Source organism: Balaenoptera musculus, chromosome 12 (genome assembly GCF_009873245.2).
Source record: "Balaenoptera musculus isolate JJ_BM4_2016_0621 chromosome 12, mBalMus1.pri.v3, whole genome shotgun sequence".
In the NCBI taxonomy this organism is placed as follows: Eukaryota; Metazoa; Chordata; class Mammalia; order Artiodactyla; family Balaenopteridae; genus Balaenoptera; species Balaenoptera musculus.
Genome location: NC_045796.1, coordinates 33,802,982 through 33,823,132, shown reverse-complemented (window position 1 = coordinate 33,823,132; position 20,151 = coordinate 33,802,982). Strand labels below are relative to the sequence as shown.

The window sequence follows — 20,151 nt, the reverse complement described above, 5'->3', positions numbered from 1 at the left end:
ATGAAAACCTAATGTTACAGGTAATTTTCTTCTTGCTTTGCTTTTTCTAACCAGCATGGGATGAACTAACTTTTACAATCAGCCTGCAAATTTCTACAATCCCAGGCCACTAAAGATGGTCCAGGATTATTTGGCTAGTGTTTACAACTTTTGGCTTCAATCTCCTATTGTCTCTCAGCTTCCTCCCATATTTTCCTCTTGAACAAAAATTCTTACTGTTGATTATATTTAGGCTGACTATGTGTATAATTTATTTTCCAATCCAGGATACTCTAGGGAAAGACAGAATATGTTTTTAATACTTAAGCCAGGACAACAGGCAAACTGGGACCATTCTGGGTAAACCAGAGCATATGGTTTTGCCAGCATCTTGTAAAGTTATCAGACTTCCAGTAACGTAACTGACAGTGGTATATACTTAGATGAATGGTTGCACAAATGGGTAGAAGAGAGTGGATGGCAATTTGGCTTCATCCAGTTGGATTTCCTTTCTAATTTCTCAAGTCGGTGTTACATATTTTATTTGCATAACATTACCCCACTTCCAGAGATACACAATGAAAAATTCATCTTGAGGAAGATGTGGTAGGAAGGAAAGACCAGTTGAATTAAATAGAAAATGTAGTAGTTTATCGCCTCTTGCTTCTTTTTGCTCATTAGTAAAATTAATGGGTTGAATTCCTTGGTCATTTTGATCTCTAAAATGTGTGTATCTAGGAAAGCCCAGGAGTAAATAGAAAATTTCACTCATTTCTAATTTAAAAATGAAACCTTCAAAAAAAAGTTTATGATCTAGAGCAGTAGTGGGCAGAGTATGGACCACAAAATTTGGCCCATTGCCTAATCCTGTATGGCACTCAAGCTGGGAATGGCGGTTATGGGCAAACTTCGATGACAGAGAGCACTAAATTTGAGCCCTAGTTAAGTAAATTTGAGCCCTACTTAAGTAAATTTGATACCTCAACAAGAATCCCATTCTTCTCATTATTAGTTTGGTTTTCCATTAGTAGATTATTATTATAAAACAATTTATATTCTATTATTATGTTTTGAATTCCATCAACCAACAGTGTTTGAAAATTTCTTTCTCTTTCACTGCACGAGTTTGATTTTGCCTCTTGACCTGCAAAGCCTAAAATATTTACTATCTGGTTCTTTACAGGAAAAGTTTGCTAACCCCTGATCTATTGACTTTTGGTATCAATTTTGTTTCATTCAAACAATACACGCACACACAACAACAATTTCGAGACATGACTTATTATTAATCTCCTTTGCTTTGTCACTGTTGAAATTCAGGTGTGCCCCTGGCTATACCGGCAGCCCAAGCAGCCCCGGAGGCTCCTGCCAAGAATGTGAGTGTGACCCCCATGGCTCACTGCCTGTCCCCTGTGACCCTGTCACAGGGATCTGCACATGCCGACCCGGAGCCACAGGACAGAAGTGTGACGGCTGCAAACACTGGCATGTGCGCGAGGGCATGGAGTGTGTTTGTACGTATACTAACTTAGCTATTAGTTCTGGGGGCCTTGGTTCCATTTCTATCTCATTTCCAATGAGAAAGACTGACTTTTCTTATTCTGCAATAGCTAGTGCTACTCTTCATTCTCTCTGACACTATCTATCCACCTTCTTCTGCTTGCCTGCTGTTTTAGTCTCCATCCCGCTGAGCCAAGAACAGCTGAGAAAATCTTCAGCATGCTTTAGTCAGTTCATTGAAGACCTACAGCAAAGCTCCCGGAGGCAGATTTTATTTTATTTTGCCCATCTCAGAGTTTGCAGTTTTACCTGAAGCTGACATTGCCTTTGTGACAGATTAAAGGTCTGGGTTTATTAAATTCTTTTAGAATCCTCCTGAATTTGTAATCAGCTGGACAGACACTGTAAGGCTTGAATTACAACTGACTTTTCATTTCCGAGTTTTTACAGAAATCCATGGGCATCCTGCTTCGTAACTTTCTCTTGCCCTACAGAACCTGGAAGCAGTGACAATGAACTCAAGTGTTTTTACTCATATGTTTTGTTTTGTTTTAATAACTGCTTCTGGATTCAGTAATGCCATACTGAACATACATCGAATATCAGTAGTTAAATAGAATTCTTGGATCTTATATAAATTCTAATCTAAAACAGTTATTTATAAATTTAGAGAAGACAGTTATATTATGGTATTCTTTTCCTTGAGGGAATTTACATTAGTGGTCTTAATTCTTTCTAACAAATAGAAATGGAAATTATTTAAGTATCTTTTATTTCAATATTTATTTATTTTAATGTATTTACACATGCCAGTATTTCTGGTTTTAACATCTTATGTGTGTCTAAAGCTTAACATTTTAACTAGAATTTTTGTTTGTGCTCTAGTTTGATGAGCTACCTCAAAAGCTAAGGCTGGCTTTTTAGATATGCCAAAAGGTAAAGACTAGGTATGTTTGGGAATATAACTTTTTAAACTTTTTTTCTATGTATTTCAACAGTCTTTGATGAAAGTGTATTGCATTTAAAATAAAAATAAGTGTCATGGTTGATGGGAGGGGAGAGATGAAGTGTAATATGTAATATACATTTACATTATCATATTCAGTTATTGGTATATACATATTCACTCTTCTCAAGTAAAATGGCATATTTTAATGATAATTGAAGTGGACTTCCAATGTAATCCAACTAGCTTTAATATTATTATTAAAACTAAATTATTAATAAGGAAATATTTAACTAAATAATATATAGATATTACTAACCTAAATGCTAATCTAACAGACCTTGAACTTTAAAGTAATTAATTTTCTAGAGGTGAGATCAGAAAAATCTGATCTCTTTTTCTATGAGTTTGTTGGTTTCTTTGCTCTCTATCCTGTTCCATTGATCTATATGTGTATTTTTGTACCAGTACCATACTGTTTTGATAACTGTAGCTTTGTAGTAGAGTCTGAAGTCAGGGAGCATGATTCCTCCAGCTCTGCTTTTCTTTCTCAAGATTGTTTTGGTTCTTTTGTGTATTTTGTTTTTCCGTACAAATTTTAGAATCATTTGTTCTTGTTCTGTGGAAAATGCCATTGTATTTTGATAGAGATTGCATCAAATCTGTAGATTGCTTTAGGTAGTATGGTCATTTAAACAATACTTACTCTTCCAATCCATAAGCATGGTATATCCTTCCATTTGTTTGTGCTGTCTTCAATTTCTTTAACCAGTGTCTTACAGTTTTACAAGTATAGGTCTTTTACCTCCTTAGTTAGATTTATACCTAGGTATTTTATTCTTTTTGATGCAATTGTAAGTGGGATTGTTTTCTTAATTTCTCTTTCTGATAGTTTGTTGTTAGTGTATAAAAATACAACAGATTTCTGTATATTAATTTTGTGTCCTGCCACTTTACTGAATTCAATGATGAGTTCAAATAGTTTTTGGGCAGTGCCTTTAGGGTTTTCTGTATATAGCATCATGTCATCTGCAAATGGTGACAGTTTTACTTCTTCTTTTCCTTCTATCTTTCTATATCCTTAAGCTAACTTAGAGCAAGAAACCAAAGAATGGATTGACCCAGCACATTTGATCTGCAGGGCCTGTTTTGTCACGTGTGCCTATAGTAGAATTTTATAATGCCCGTGAGTGGGAGTGGATGAAAATAGCCTGGTTCTGGCAAGAGAATATTTATGTAGTAAGAGAAATGTCTTCTGAGAAAAGCTTCTTTGGAGCCTGGAGCATGTATTGTACAGTTAATTCTCTCTTTGGTTCATTCTCTAGAAAACACAGTTTAATTTGGCCTACATCATGGATATGTATACCCAAAAATAATGTAGGATAAATAACGTAGGCATGATCATTGCAGTATCTCAGGTGAGCTGCATATTGGTGGAAGGAGTCTCCCTGTATAGTTAGTTTATGCTTTTAATTTATTTAACAAATAATTTTAAATTGTGCTGTAGAGGACACAGAGAAAATGCAGAAAGCATGAAAGAACTTTTCTTGACCACCTACATTTCTAAAAGAAACTAATAGCTGCCACGGACAATTGCCAGAGAGCAAGCTAGGGTTTTATTGGATCCAAAATAGTGAATTTCTTGCAGGACACAGGCTTTTTATACATGGGCATTCCATTACTATCATGAAGAATTTACACAGATAGTCTGTGCCCTTAGTAGGAAATATTTAGATACAAGATTCTCTCATAGTTAGCCAAATTCAACCCACCAACGTTATCAACCCCGCCAAGCCAACTCAGTGCCTGGGCACACCTGACCAACGTATCTGCTTTCAATCCCAGGCATCCCCTACAGCCCCTTCTGCCACACAGGGTTCATCACAGTAGTAATTCTTTAAAGGTTCACCCTTGTTGAGAGCCTACCATTTGTCAGAAATGATGTTAAGCGCTTTATATGCTGTTCTTTTCATTCTTGCCACGTCCCCATACATTATTATGTCCACAGTGTGATTTTAAAAAACAAAACAAAACTGAAATCAACTATACCCCAACAAAAATTTTTACATTTGAAATAAATAAATTTTAAAAACTGAATTTAGGTGATTTAAGTCACCTTTCCAAGGTTCACCCTGACTTTTCAACAGAGTTGTGATTTGAACCTAGATCTGTCTGGAAAATCTTACTTTCTTAACCTCTATGCTGACTGTTAATGCAAGACACAAAAAGCAAACATGGTTTTCCCAACATACTCAACATTAATTATTTCAGTTCTTAATTCATTTACTTCTTCTGGGCTTAGAGCCCATCTTACCTCTATGAAGAAGAAAAATAAAATGGGCTTAAAAAAATGAAAAATTTTTAATGTGTATAACGTCAGTAGGTACATACATTTTTTTTTCTCTGCTAACCATTAAGACTCTTTCCTCTAAGTTTTAAAACTTTATGGTAGTTATCAGGAGTTCCCTGGTGGTCTAGTGGTTAGGATTCAGAGCTTTCACTGCTGTGGCCCAGGTTCAGTCCCTGGTCGGGGAACTGAGATCCCATGAGCCACATGGTGCGGCCAAAAAAACCCAAAAAACATTATGGTAGTTATGATAGATTCTTTTTCATCAGAGATGGTCAAGTGGAGTCCTGTCCTCTGTGCAGATGAGAAGACACACTAACTGGGTGCTCAGATTTCCTCCAAAGCCTTTCCATTTTTTTATTGTAGGAATAATTGGAGAGAGCTCTGCAATGCATTCTTTCTTTACAGATGTTGATGAGTTCTGAGTAGATATTTTATTGGATTTCCCAAATCAGGACTTCTTAGTAAGTTAGGTTAATACAAATCCAACTTCTTCTTTCAACCCTCATTCATAATTTACAGGTCATTTTATAAAGTGAGAACAACCACCTGCTTTTCTGAAATCTGAGACTCAGCAAGAAAATCATTATTTATTTAATAGTAAAGTTTTGTATTGGGAAGCACAAAACTTGGATTTTTTCATGTCCTATTTTCTACAGACTAAGAATTAACACTGAACAACTTGTACAATGTTTAAAATAGATTATGAGTGGTGTAGTAAAATATATTATTCTCCTAAAGAACAGAATTTAAAATTAGTAGCTGTTGGCAGGATGTCATTCCATAAAGAGTGCCTGAAATATCATTTTATAAATATCATATTGATGCTATATCTATTTTTATTCAAAGCATATGAAATATTAGGTATATATCAGTTTTATTATTTATAGTCACAATTTATCTAGAATATAACATTTAAGAAGATGCTTTGCTTGCTAATGTTGCAAAAGCAATCATGAACTGTGTTTTTTTTACCTGTAACCTAAGGTAAACCTAACTAAATGTGGTAATGCACTAACTCTGTAAAATGTGCACTTTCTAGACACTTGATAAAACCCAAGGTTTGAAGTTTTACCCTGACTTGATACTGACCTGCAGAGACACAGTCTAGATTGTTGTTTTTATTTTTATTGTTTTAATTTTATTGAACCCTAGTTGATTTACAGTGTCTTGTTAGTTTCAGGTATACAGCACAGTGATTCCGTTTTATATATGTATTTTTTTTTCAGATTTTTTTTCCCTTATAGGTTATTACAAAATATTGAGTATAGTTCCCTGTGCTATACAGTAGGTCCTTGTTAGTTATCTATTTTATATAGATTATTGTTTTTAATAGCCAGTTGCCAGCAAGGATCTATCACAGTAATGCAGAGGCCCTTATATACTATCACTAGAACGCTGCAGTACTCTTATAATCAAAGGTGATTACTAATGGCAGTTTTTGTCCCCTATATATGAGAGCAGGAACAAAATAGCGGAATGTGGTTGATTACTGTAAATAAAATGGGACTTTCTATAATAAAAGATGATGAAAAACATCAATTGACCTCCATTTGCTATTTAATGAGTGAGGCTCTGTTGGACATGTGATCACACTCCATCCTAGCCTCTTAAACACCATCCTCTCTCTGTCCCCATTTAATCCCCAAGTACTAGTTCCTATTCAAAGCCCAGTATGTCTATTATAGTTTTCTACAACTCTAAACTGGAGCATGTTGTTCAAATCCAGGCATCAGGATAGCTATAAAAGTAACTTCTGTTCACCCTCCTTACACCTTTTTCACATCTATTTTGTTAGTGAAAGATGCTTTGAGTTTCTTGTTGACAACGTTCTCGGCCTTGGTCCAGGCTAGCAATGTTGTAGAACAGCAACTATCACTCTGATTCCAGGTAATTTTCATATTGGCCATCAGTCTCAGTGGTTTGTATATCACATTGAGAAAGCCGTTCCATTAGTAGATTAAGGAGTTGTGCTGTTGAACTGTTGTATAGAAGAGGCTGATCACTGTTTCTTTTCTTTTCAGTCAGGCTTTATTTTGAGAGTAAACTCTACTTGATTGCAATTTGCACTCTGCAGAATCCAGGAAGTTTATTAACCTTGAAGAAAAATAGATCACATCATCTTAAAGTTGGAAGTCTTATAAATGAGGTAGTCTAATCATCTTCTATTCGGTGGTGTCCCTGAAACAGACCATCTCCTAATGCAAGGAAGCATGCTATAGTGAAGAGGCTATAGAAGCTTTGAATTCTGGCTGGCCACATAAAAGTTGTGTGACATTCGATTAGTTAACTTTTCTAAACCTCATTTTATTATCCGTAAAGTGGAAATGAAATCCTATGTACATTAGGTGGTGTCTAAGCATAATAGATGTTCAATAAATTTTAGCTGTTCTTATCATCATGGTTATTATTTGATCATTTTTTTCAAAAGCATGATGCTTTGTGCAGCTCCTCAGTTTTTGATGAGATAGTTAGGTCAGGCTAAATTCTGTTTTTTTTATAATTCTAGGCTTTTCAAGTCACTGAAAACCGCTTTTATGGTGACCTTACATTTTTCTCTTCTCTTAAAGTTCTTCAAATACATTATTTATAGATTCATAAACACTATGATTGTAACTCTTTTTCTCATCTTTAAAATTAGGGTATTTATAGTACTTACCTCATAGAATTGCTGTAAACATTAGATGAGATAATGAAGGCAAGACACAACATATTGTCTTCAATGTAGTGAATATTGTGTAGATAAAAGCTACTGTCCCATTATTATTTATAATACTTTCAAAGCTTCCATTTGTTTTTTGAAGAGCTATACCATACTTGAACCATATCGAACTTATTTTTAATATATATTTATATACATAATTTTGTTTAATATTTATATATGTATATATATCACAACTACTTGGTATATGAATAAATTCATCAGCCTCATCCTAAACCTACAGAAAGTCTTTCCCTCTATTCAAAGAACTAACAGGCAAAAAAAAAGAAAGTCTTTTTAATGGGTCTGAAACCACATTTTTATTTTAGAAGATATTTATCTATAAATAATATGGAATAACTGAATCCATTTTAATAAGCCTTAAATAAATGCTAAGCTAAAACTTTCTTCTTGAAGAAGAAAGAGGAAAGAGAAATATACAATCCATACCCAAGGAATTATCAATGGCCTTAATGTAGAAGAATTAAATTAAAACACACACATTAACACACAAATTTTATCTTTTGTTAGAAATGTATATTTACTCATTTTATCCCTTTTTGATTAGAGCAGACAATTTTTGTATCTTTACCTAAAATTGGTTAATAGGTTTGGCCTTTTTAAAAATATGCAATGCACTCGTTTCAGCTTTGCCTTCTTTGTTTTGGATGCAGTGTGTGAATTTTTTGTGACAGTAAGCCAGTAGTTATTATGCATGGGGGACTCTGGTAGAAATGCAGTATTTTGTACTAATTGCTAACGGAAAGATCTGTAATATCAGCTGCATGATTCGCCCCTTACATGTGCCCAGCTATAACAACCTGAATGTAGTATTGCATTTGCTAGTATTAGACACAAATTTATCCTGACACTTTTATAAGCAAAGCCTCAAAAACATTTAGTCATGTAAAATATAATCATAGTCTTGAAATATTTGCTTTTGCTCCCATGCATTTCAGGCAGAATCTCATTTTATAGCCTTATCTCTATTGCTGAAGAGGAGAATGGTTTGGAGCGGTTCCTTGGGGGTCTTGATTATAAGATAGGTGTTAATTTACACTGAGCAGTTACTGCACCCTTATCAAAGAACAATTGTTTACATAATGTGAATATTCCTTGTCTCTATGCACTCTTCAGATCTTCCCTATCATAGTGAATTAAACGTGGTTTTAATTTGCATCCCATTTCCAGTGTTTGTTGCCAGACATTTCAGACTTTTTGAGGACAAATTAAAGAAGCTTGTGGCGTAAGTTAAATATTTTGTGTCAGGATAAAATAGCAAACCATTATGTAAAGGGCACATTTCCCCATGTGTTTATCTTATAACTGCATGAACTAGACTTGTACAGAAGCTTTGAAAAAATCCCATGGCTGTCGAATTCATAAGTCTTTCTGACCCATTTGGACAGATGTTAGTATATGACTTGGAGCATACTATAAAACTTACCTTTCATCTATGGAAATATGCTTGTACTTTGTTCCCCCTAAAGCAGATACGGAGACCATAAGACATGGGATAATAATAGACCTTTGGACACAGAGACATAAAATGGAACTATGAGTCCTTGAAAGAGCAATTAAGTACATTTTCATTTCAACAACTGAAGATGAGGAACCAAAACAGATGGGCAGGGGGTAGAATAAATGACAGAAAAATCCGTATCCATCATGCCTCTTGGCATTCTAGCTCACCAATTTACTCTGTAGCGTGTTACAGTAAATCAGATCTAGTTCTGCATTCCAGTCCCTGATTTCTGCTTGTCTGAAGTGAAAACTGAGAATACTGAGAAAACTTTTCCCTGAAAATTTCTGGAACCATCAGTAAGGAGCCTCTAGCCATACCATTATCAATGAGCTGATTCAATTCCTCTTAGAAATGGGTAGGTTATGAATTATAGATAAATTAGAGAAAGAGCTAGCAAAGTATTTCTGAAGCATACACTACCCTAAAAAGCATAGTGAGATGTCATATTATCAAGTATCTTTCAAGATCTTGAAAGTGAAAAAAGAGCACAATGCTTTGAATGGAACTTTTAAAGTAGTGATGAACTTGGATTCAGTGGGAAAGGAACCTTCACATTCTTCTTAACTTTGAATAAAATTAAGAACTGTTGTTAATACTTTTTAACCTATGAATTGCAACTTGAAGTCTCTAAGATGAATTCACATTCTAAATCACACATGCGAAACTTGAGAAAGTTTATCAGTTATCTATTGCTACTACTCCAAAAGTTAATAGTTGTTGATAATATACAGCAACTATATATATCCTCACTATTCTGTAGGTTGGCAATTTGAACAGGGTCCCCTTGGATAGTTGTTTTGTTATCATGCGGCGGGACGGGTTCCTAGATGGCCTTATTCACCTAATAGGACCTCAGCTAGAATGGTTGGATCTGCCTTTCTGTTGCACATGTTGCCTCTCTTCCTCAAGAAGGCTAGCCTGGGATTTTTCACAAGGCAGCAGGATTCCAGAAGTGTGGAAGCAGAAACTGTGAAACTCCTTGAAGCTAAGGCTCAGTGTCCCTCTGAAGCATTCTGATGGTCAGAGTTTGTCATAAAGCCAACCCAGATTCAAAGGGGGATGTGCGGGGGAATAGACTCCACCTCTTAATGGGAGGAGCAGCAAAGAAATGGTAAACACTTTTAACCCTCCCTCCTCCCCAGAAAGGAGCATCATCTTTATCTGGCCAGTAACCCAACTGTGTCCTTTCTTTTATTAACGTTTTGTATATCTTTTCTTCCCCTCCATTCCTCCATTCCAATACCATTCCTGTGTCAATATTACCTCATGCAGGTATCATAGCAATCATCTCCTTGACATCAGTCGGTTTCTGCCTCTCCAATCACAAGACAATTTTCTCTCTCTGGCAATTGTTTTTATTACTATTCTGTTCCTCACATATCTGTGTGATTCTTCATTTCACATCACATATAGTGTTCTCACATTCAGACATTTCCTATTTGGCCAATATTTTTATCTCTATTTCTCTATCTCTTTCTCTCCCTCTCTCTATTCTTCTCTCAGTCCTCTCCTTGTAACTCCCTGATCTTCTCCAAAATATTTTTTGCTCTCCTTTCACAAAGATAATAGTAAGCAAATATTTATTGATTATTTACTATGTGCAAGACTTTTTCTTAGGCACTGTGACCAAAGTTGATTAAGGTCCCTCTCTGAGGAGAGAGAAACAATATATAAACACATAAAATGAAAAGATAGCGTATAAATGCATGAGTGTTAAGATAAAAAGACAAAGGGAATACAGTAGTGGTTGGTGGGGACAGTAATTTCAGAGTCATCAGGGCCTTCTCCGAGGAAGTAACACTTGAGCACTTGACCTAGATCTCCAGGAGTCACATGGGTGAAGGTGAAGAAAGAAGTGTTCTCGGCAGAGGAGACAGCAAGTGAAATGACCTCTTCCAAATCCTTGCTGCCTTTAGGGTAAAGCATCCCTAAAGTTTGTTACCTGGCCCAGTGGTTCTAAACTCTGGCTATATGATGGGATCATCTGGACTCTCTTAAATATACTGATGCCTGGGCCTCACCACAGACCCATCAAATCAGATTCTCTGGAGGTGGGTAGGGGAAACACCTAGATACCTGTATTTTGTAAATCGCCATGATTTACATGCAGCCAAGATGGAGAACCACTGACCTACAGTAGTGCTTTTCAAACATTAACATGCATAGGTCACATGGGAATCTTTCTAAAATACAGATTCTGGTTCACTAGATCTAGGATAGAGCCCAAGATTATGTATTTCTAACAAGCTCCCAGGTCATGCCATTGCTGTTGATCTAGTAGTTATTCAAAGTGTGGTGCTCAGACCAGAGTATTAGTGTTCACCTGGGAGTTTGTTAGAGAAGCACATGCTCAGTCAGAGAATCAGAAACCAGGTGATTCAGTCACCTCGTGAATCAGAAGTGCCAGGGGTGTGGCCCAGCCTCCTGTGATTTAAGAAAGCCCTCAGATGATTCTGAAACCCACTCAAGTGTGAGAATCAGACTGGGTCTTGGTGTTTAGACATAGTCAACTTGGTACCTAATTGTGTTCCAGGTTGTGTTTTCTACAATTGCTTCATGTCAAGAGGTCTGTTGAAGCTTCTCAAGCGCTTGCATTGAACTGAGGGTTTGAAGCCACAGCATTCTCTTCCTTTTACTTAGTTTCCATGCAGAGCAAATTCTCTTTCGTTCTGGCTAGAAGAGGAAGAGATCCAGCTCTAGTTTCAGATTCCACCTCCAGCTCCCAAAGCCTCTTTGTTCACTCAGCTTGCAAGGCATCAGGAGCTTACAGCGCCCCTGCAGGTGACACTCAACACTTACAGGTGTCACCTGAAAGGAGCTGATTTATTAAAAGCCCTGCTGGGGCAGTTTAATCCCTGTGAAGGGATATTGTAACTCACCTCTAACTGCTGTCCCATCACAAAATCACTCTCTGTACTACTTCTCTTTGTTTACAAGCTTTAGTTAATGGTTTTCTCTCCATTAGGCAGCTCAAGGGAGTCCTGTTTAGAGAACTAATTGAATTCTTGCCAGTTTGGGGCATGATCCAAAGCTGCTCCAAGTCTCAGTATTTTTCATGTTATATATTTTCCTCTCTTCTAACATGTATATAGTTTTTATACCTCTATCTGCAGAATGTAAGCTAGAAATTGTAACTGTATGCATGAACGCATATCTATCATAAATATGGTAGCACGTGCTTCTTGGCATGGAGAAGCTACATCTCATTACTCTGATGCAAAGAGTGAAAAAAAATTTTTGAACTAAAAATCCAAACTGAATAGGTATATTTTATAAAGCCTCCAAAAGAATATCTTTTAATTTTAGAAATTGTACTATCTATGAGATTCATGTGATAATGGTGAAGAAACCATTGTTTCTCTCCACCACCCTACTACCATCCATCCCCCTTCCACCACCCCTAAATTTGAATAGTCCCTCTTTCTAATCATTGAAAAAATATAGGTAGAACACTAGCACTCTTGGCTACTTCAAGAATAAAGTTTTCCTGGCTTTTGGCAATTATTTATCCACAAGACAGGATTAGGTTGATCATCAAAGTAGGAATTTGTGGGACTGCATCTAATCATGAGTGATAATGTGCTGAATAGTTAAAGAGGAAGAGTTGGCAAATGCATAAGTAAGTAAGTGAACAAGTAAGTAATAAATAAATACATTTCATCATGAGAAAAAATAAATTGTAAAAAGAAGAGTTCTTTTGACTTTTAAAAATATTCTTCTCAATAGATGTCAAGCTAAAGAGTCATACAGTTTTTGAATATGTAATACCTGAAGCATGTGGAGACCCAATTGCTATAGACACTCCACATTGCAATCTAATGGGGCAATGTATACATTTTTAGATTCCAAAGCATATTTTATTGCCAATTACAGATTTCCTCTAGATTGTTCGTGTGGGACTCTCTGGGGCGTTTATAATGTTTTATAGTCCATGTTTTACCTCTCCTTTAGTACTTAGGCGATACACTCGTTTACCCTCAAAATCCATTTGCTCCTCCTCTTTGGTTCCTCAGTTTATATCATCGTCCATATTTCAGGTTCTGGGCAACAGGCATGTCTGCTCTTTTGTTGTTCTTTTCATCTTTTATCAACCGTCATCCATTCGAAAGCATTGATTATCTGAGATGAGAAGCATCATCTTTCACAGAATAATACTTAGGCCATAAAATATTTCATAGCTGAAATCTTTGCACACCTGCCTGGGATGCTTAGCAGAAGTAAACATCCTTTGCTGTTTCCCTTTCACAGTTTGTGGAGATGAATGCACCGGCCTTCTTCTCGGTGACTTGGCCCGCCTGGAGCAGATGGCCACGGGCATCAACCTCACTGGCCCACTGCCCGCTCCTTATAAAATTCTGTACGGTCTTGAAAATAGGACTCAGGAACTCAAGGTAGGTTGGAGTAGTAACAGCAAGAGCCAGGGAAAAAATGACAGAAGCTTCCAAAGGGGTAATTGCCGTAATTGGTAAATGCTCTTCCCATTGTCCCAAATCAAGGCAGGCAGCCGTTAGGGAAATTCAGAGACTTTCTAAACCAGTGTTTTTCAAACTTGAGAACTATAATTTACTGATTGCTCTTATGGAAAAAGAGGCTCATGTACCCCCAGTGTTTGGCCTAAATCAATTTTATTATGTTCCTTAAATATGTGCAAACATAAAATCAGATATGAACTCCTTATACTTAATAGCTCTGTAAAATCAAAACAAATTCATCTTTACAAAAGCCTAAAAAAAAATAAAATTCAAATTAAAAACATTAATATAAAATAACAGATGATTTTTGCTGAAAGCAAATTGCTACTTGCAACAAGAATATCATACTGACTACTTCCACATAGGTTCTTTCATCAGCATGTGACATGTGGTAACTCAGTTCTCCTACCTTTCCACAATTTGAACTAGAGAACTCTTTGTGAGGGGTCCTGAAATGACATTTGGCATCACTTGACAAGTTCTCATGATTTATGTGCTCAATCTGCCATATGATCAAACAGGCATGCAAATGTAGGTGCTAAGATCAAGTGGCTCTGTGCATCTCTCAGGTGCCCAGCCTGGGTTCCAGAAATGCTTACATTAACATTTAAGTTTACTGTCAAAATGAAAACGCAAGGTGAAAATTTTGTACTAGAGAATGAGGAGACTTTTGAAAGTACTTCAACAAGAACTAATTTTGTTGTAAGAGAAACACTATTCTAAGACATCGTTAAAGCTTTCAGTAGTTAATGGGATAAAGAGGAAATGTTAAGGAAATTGGAGTTGTTTCACCTGATTAAAAAAAAGATGAAAAGTGACTCCTTATACACTATCAGTCAATTACTGGATATTTATTAAGAAACTCTGGAATGCCCCAGTATTGCACTTGGTTCCCCAGGGGTTTCATGACCCCTATAATGCAGTCACTACCCTTAGGAAGCTTAGAGTCTATGTGGTTTAAAAATAGTTAAACAATAATTAAACAATTAGCAAAAATACATAATTACCACGTGCTTTATAGAAATTTGACATACAGTAGAGTTCAAAGATTGGAGAAATAGATAAGATCCAGAGTAACCAGGGAATACATCATTAATGAAAGTATAATTTGTGTTAGAACTTGAAGGATAGAAACAATTTCAATAGGCAGAGAATTATTGGTGAAGACTGGAGAAAGAAATCTAAGATTTATTCACTAGGCACTGGCGGACATTCTTCTAGGGAATATATTCTTTAATTTAGACCACAACCTTCAAAGTAAGTATTACTATCCTTATTTACCAGAAGAAGAAACCAATCATAATGATAGCAAGAATAACATTTATTGATGAGTATCTCTGTGCTAGACAATTGACTAAAGTCTTATGTGAATTATCATACATAGATTTTACAGAAACTCCAAGAAGTAGGAAAGGAGTACTGTATTAGCTATGTTTGTCTCAGATAGCCGGGTAGGGACACTGAGACACAGAGACAAGGTCACATGGCTACTAGGTACAGAGCTGGGACTTGGAAGGAGGTAGTTTAACTTTAGGGCCTGTGAGAATGAAACTACCTTCACACAGCTCAAAGAGAGAAGGGCTCAGTCCGCCAGTAGTGAGGTCTCCTTGACCCGCAGCCCATCCATACTCTTGCCACTGAATCTAGGAGAGCCACATGCGCAGAGGCAGAGGTATGGATGAGCGAGGCCTGTCCAGACATTAGAAGTCAGGCCTGCTAGTGAAAGATAAGGCTGGAGACTTCAGTGGGGCTGGGTAATATGAAGGACAATCATGAAAGCCAGGCAGAGGAATCTGAGTTTACTTTGTAGACCCAGCATTCAGGAGTGCAAAGAGTTCTAATAACTGGTCTAATGCTGACCAGTTATCATGTATGGAAGGAATACAAAGAAAGAAAATTAAAGTAGAGAAGCAAATACTTCGGTAGGACATAAAAAAATTGTAAAGTAATAACTTAAGCAATGGATGAAGTACTGAAGGGCCCTCTGAAAGAGGTTCCAATCTGTGGACATCAAGCCTGGGGTTCAGTGACCTATTTCCTTATGGCTGGGTATTGGTCAGGATGACCTTGATTTTCCTTAAATTCCAGTCTTTCTTGATTCTGTTTGTGTTCTTCTTCCATAATTTGTTTAATATCTGGATATTTGGAATCCCATTTTGATATTCTAAATCCTTAAGCAAGTTATGTGCCCTCTTCTTTCAGTTCCTTTAACTGTGTCAATGCTCCCTGGGTACCAGCCAGAGATGACCAGAAACACACATGTGATAGAACAAAGTTGGGTTTACTAACTTGTTGCAACAAGGGGCACTGCACAGTGTGGGGAATTGGGGCTGTCTCAATAACAGGGCATTAGGAATCACTTAGAGTATTGGGGGTTTGTGCTAGGGAATTTGGGGGCAGGTTCAAGGAAGCAGGGGTTTGTGTTGGACTGGGTACTACTAGGAAGTGGGAGTAGTCCCATAATTAAGTAATCTAATGAATCTTATCTAGAAGGAGGGAAGAAAAAGGGAGGCTAAAGCTACAGTTAGTAAGGAGGCAGTGGTCACTCATATTAGCCAGAAAATGGGATTTGAGGTACTTTTGTGGTCTGTACAGAGACCATGATTTCGTCTGCATTTAGATAAGATTATGGAGTGGTCTCATCTTTTGCTTCATTCATCACTCTCACGGAGTGATCCTGTCTACTGTTAGTGTTTGGTGAGATTGATTATGTTCAATAGGAGAGGAAAATGGCCCATCTGTGAGTGCCAGGCCAGCTCCTACAACATTGACGCCATGCAGTTAGTTAGTGTCTGGCCAGGTCCTTCTCTCAGGGCTCCTGTCCTCAAAGAAAGAGGTAATAAACCTGTAAACTGTATCTCTGTTGATTAGAATGGGAGCCTTAAAGACTCAGACAAGGTTCTTCTTGACTCTACCTCTTACTGGCTGTGCAATCTTGTATAAATTTTTAAGTCTCTTTAAGCCACAGTTTTCTATATACAAAATGAAATAGCATTTATCTCATCGAACTGTTGTAAGAGCTAAATGAAAAACAAAACAAAAAGACCTGGAACATAGTAATGTCTCAATAAATTGCAGCAGTTTGTATTATTTGCCAGATTATTCTGCACGGTGCTTTGTAAGTGCCCAACTGAAATAGTTTCTTTCTCTCTTCTCTGAAGGTGAGAAGGCTAAGTTCTTTCTACATAAAGAAAAAATGTGTTCTGTTAAATGTTCAACCCATGATCGCTGCAAGACCATTTACTAAAAAACATATGCAATGAAATCTTTTTCAGCATTTGCTCTCACCTCAGCGGGCCCCAGAGAGGCTCATTCAGTTGGCAGAAGGCAATCTGAACACGCTGGTGACAGAAATGAATGAACTTCTGACCAGGGTAAGTTGGCAAAATCATGCTTCTTCTTAAAGCAGATAGATTATGTATAATTAAGGAAAATTACTTCAAATTTCTGAAATGCAAATCTTGTTCTTCCTAAATCCCAATTTGGTGCATGAAATAGATGTATTTTTGACTTGCTACTTCTGCCACAGATAAAATCTGAGAACCCAGTAGCACAAGAAAAGATTGGGATACATACTTGGGAAGTGTCAAGGACAATGGTTAAAAATATCAGAATGACAGTATATTTTGAGTACTCTATCCAGTAGCTTCCATGGTAAAGTTTTTATCGATTCTGGATTCCCAAAGCCCTGGCTCTGACTATGTAAGGAAAAAGAAAAACAAATGAAAATACTTGTAGTCTCTTTGATCTCATCATAAGATTTTTGTGTTTGTATAGAAATACAGCCTAAATCATTATCCCCCCGCAAAAGAGGAAATCTTCTTTATCATGAAAATCCAAAGCATTCAAGACACTTTTTAGAGTCAGAGTGTAAAGTCCATGTTGCGTTTATCAGACTTTTTAAGATATTGGGAGTTTTAAATTTTCAAAACTGCAAGAGGGTTAAGGTTCCTTTCCCTGATACGGAATGAAGAAAACAGCATAAAGTCTGCCATCTTGTGGCGAGAAAAATGCATGAACTGGAAAATTGACCTGGAATTTAGGGATCCAGTTTGATTATCAAAGAACTTTAAATGACAAAAAATATTGGAGCTAGAAGGTTCTTACAGATTATCTAGTCCATTTTTTTAAGAAGAAATCCCTCAGGCCATGATAGTGAAATGAATTAGCAATGGCCATGTACTTCACCAAATTCAAGGACCTAAGTAGGACCCAGATACCAGATTCCCACTGGCCCAGTACCATTTCCACCTAACCTGCTGCTGGCTTAGGAGAATTTCCACAGGGAAATCAAATGGGATTCTGAGCACGTAATGCTAAACAATGGCCCTGATGTTACAAGTAGCATACTAAACACTTTTTCAGAATCTCCTTCCAGCAATGTGGAATGTACAAATACAGAACAGAGTTTCTTGCCAAATGTAGTTAGATATTAATCAGATTAATGAGTACAGATTGTCTCATATCAATTCAATAATTAACAATTTTGTATTGGTTATATGAATACACTAAATAAGAATTTTTAAACGGATCATGCCAAAGTAATCTCAATTCAACAGCGCATATGAATGTTCACCACATACAAAGCCCAAGCACTAAGTGTTGGCAGATGAAAGATAAAAATGAGGCTCAGTCTGTCTTCAAGGAGGTTGCAGTCTCGACTGTGTGTGTGTGTGTGTGTGTGTGTGTGTGGATATATAAGGATTTAGGTATGTGGAGGGTAATATGGGACAAGTGCAAGTAAATATATAACACAGCATGAAATAAAATAATGTACCTGAGAAATACACACAAATGGATTAATTTAATATTAATTTAATGTTAAGAGTAACTAGGGAAAATTCCATGGAACAGAGGCCTTTCATTCATTCATTCATTTAATTAATCCTTACTAAGGGTCAAATATGCTGTAGACACTATAACAGAATGACAGACACTGGGAAAAGAGGTATAAGCAAAACTGACACTGTTGATTACAGCCAAATGACCTGAGCCTTTAATATTATTATTATTATTACTTTATTACTTCTTAATTGACATCCTTTCATCTTTCCAGCAGACTCTCACATACTAAATTTTTTTTAATGGACTTTGTATTTTTGAGAAGTTTAAAGCAAAATTGATTGGAAAATACTGATATTTCCCATATGCCCCCTGCCCCAAGACAAGCACAGCCTCCCGCATTATCAACATCCTCCACCAGAGGGATACGTTTGTTCCAATAGATGAAGCTATACTGACGAATCATCACCCCTCAAAGCCTATAGTTTACTTTAGGGTTCACTCTTGGTATTGTACATTCTATAGATTTTGACAAATGTTTAATGACATGTCTCCACCTTTATAGGATCATTTAGAGTGGTTTCACTGCCCTGAAAGTCCTCCATGGTCCGCCTAGTCACCTCTCCCTGTTCCTTAACCCCTGGCAACCACTGATCTTTTTACTGTCTCTATATATCATATATCATATAGTTGGAGTCATACACTATGTAACCTTTTCAGATTGGCTTTTTTCACTTAGTAATATACATTTAAGTTTCCTCAATGTCTTTTGATGGCTTGAGAGCTCATTTCTTTTTAGTGCTGAGTAGTATTCCATTTTCTGGATGTACCAAGTTTATTTATCCATTCACCTACTGAAGGACACCTTGGTTGCTTTTAAGCTTTGGCAATATGAATAAAGCTGCTATAAACATCCAAGTATATAAGTTTTCAATTCATTTGTGTGAAAACCAAAGAGTGCAATTGCTGGGTCATATGGGAAGAGTGTGTTTAGTTTTGTAAGAAATCTCCAAATTGTCTTCCAAAGTGGCTGTACCATTTTGCATTCCCAGCAGCAATGAGTAAGAGTTCCTATTGCTCCAAATCCTCACCAGCATTTGGTGTTGTCAGTGTTCTGAATTTTGGCCATTCTAGTAGGTATGTAGTAGTATCTCATTCTAGTTTTCATTTACAATTCCCTCATGACATACTATGTTGAGCATTTTTATATGCTTATTTGCCATCTGTATATCTTCTTTGGTGAGATGTCTGTTCAGGTCTTGCTATGGAATGAATATGTGTGTGTGTCCTCTCCAAAATTCCTATGTTGAAATCCTAACCCCCAAGGTGATGATATTAGGAGGTGAGGCCTTTGGGAGGTGATTAGGTCATAAAGGCAGAGCCTTCATGAATGGAATTAGTGCCCTTATATTAGGGACCCCAGAGAGATCCTTTGTCCCTTTTTGCCATGTAAGCACAAAGTGAAAAGACACTACCTATGAACCAGGAAGCAGGCCCTCAACAGACACCTGGGATGCCTGGGATGTGATTTTGTGCTTCCCAATCTCCAGAACTGTGAGAAATAAATTCCTGTCATTATCAGCCACCTAGTGTGTGGTATTTTGCTATAGCAGCCTGAATGAACTAAGACTTTTCTCATTTTTTAATCGAGTTGTTTTTTAAATTATTATTAAGTGTCCTTTGTAACTGTTTTTTATTAGCTATGTCTTGCAAATATTTTCCCCCAATCTGTGACTTGCCTTCTCATTCTCTTGACAGTGTCTGTCACAATGCAGAGTTTTTAACTTTAATGAAGCCCAGCTTATCAATTATTCCTTTCATCAATTGCTTTGGTGTCGTAACTAAAAAGTCGTCACCATACCCAAAGTCATCTAGATTTTATACTATGTTATCTTGGAG

At 36.7% G+C, this 20,151-nt stretch overlaps 1 protein-coding gene across 7 annotated transcripts in view; it reads left to right on the top strand.

Annotated features, from left to right (window-relative positions):
• Positions 1-20,151, top strand: part of LAMA2 (laminin subunit alpha 2) — a 603,913-nt gene that overhangs the window by 450,408 nt on the left and 133,354 nt on the right. For 6 of the 7 annotated variants that reach the window (XM_036871358.1, XM_036871357.1, XM_036871364.1 and 3 more), the window contains 3 exons: positions 1,300-1,493; positions 13,247-13,389; positions 16,746-16,844. In XM_036871358.1, coding sequence (XP_036727253.1) covers positions 1,300-1,493; positions 13,247-13,389; positions 16,746-16,844 — 436 coding nt within the window. The remainder of the gene's footprint in view (positions 1-1,299; positions 1,494-13,246; positions 13,390-16,745; positions 16,845-20,151) is intronic. The other variant, XM_036871360.1, reaches the window with a different exon arrangement.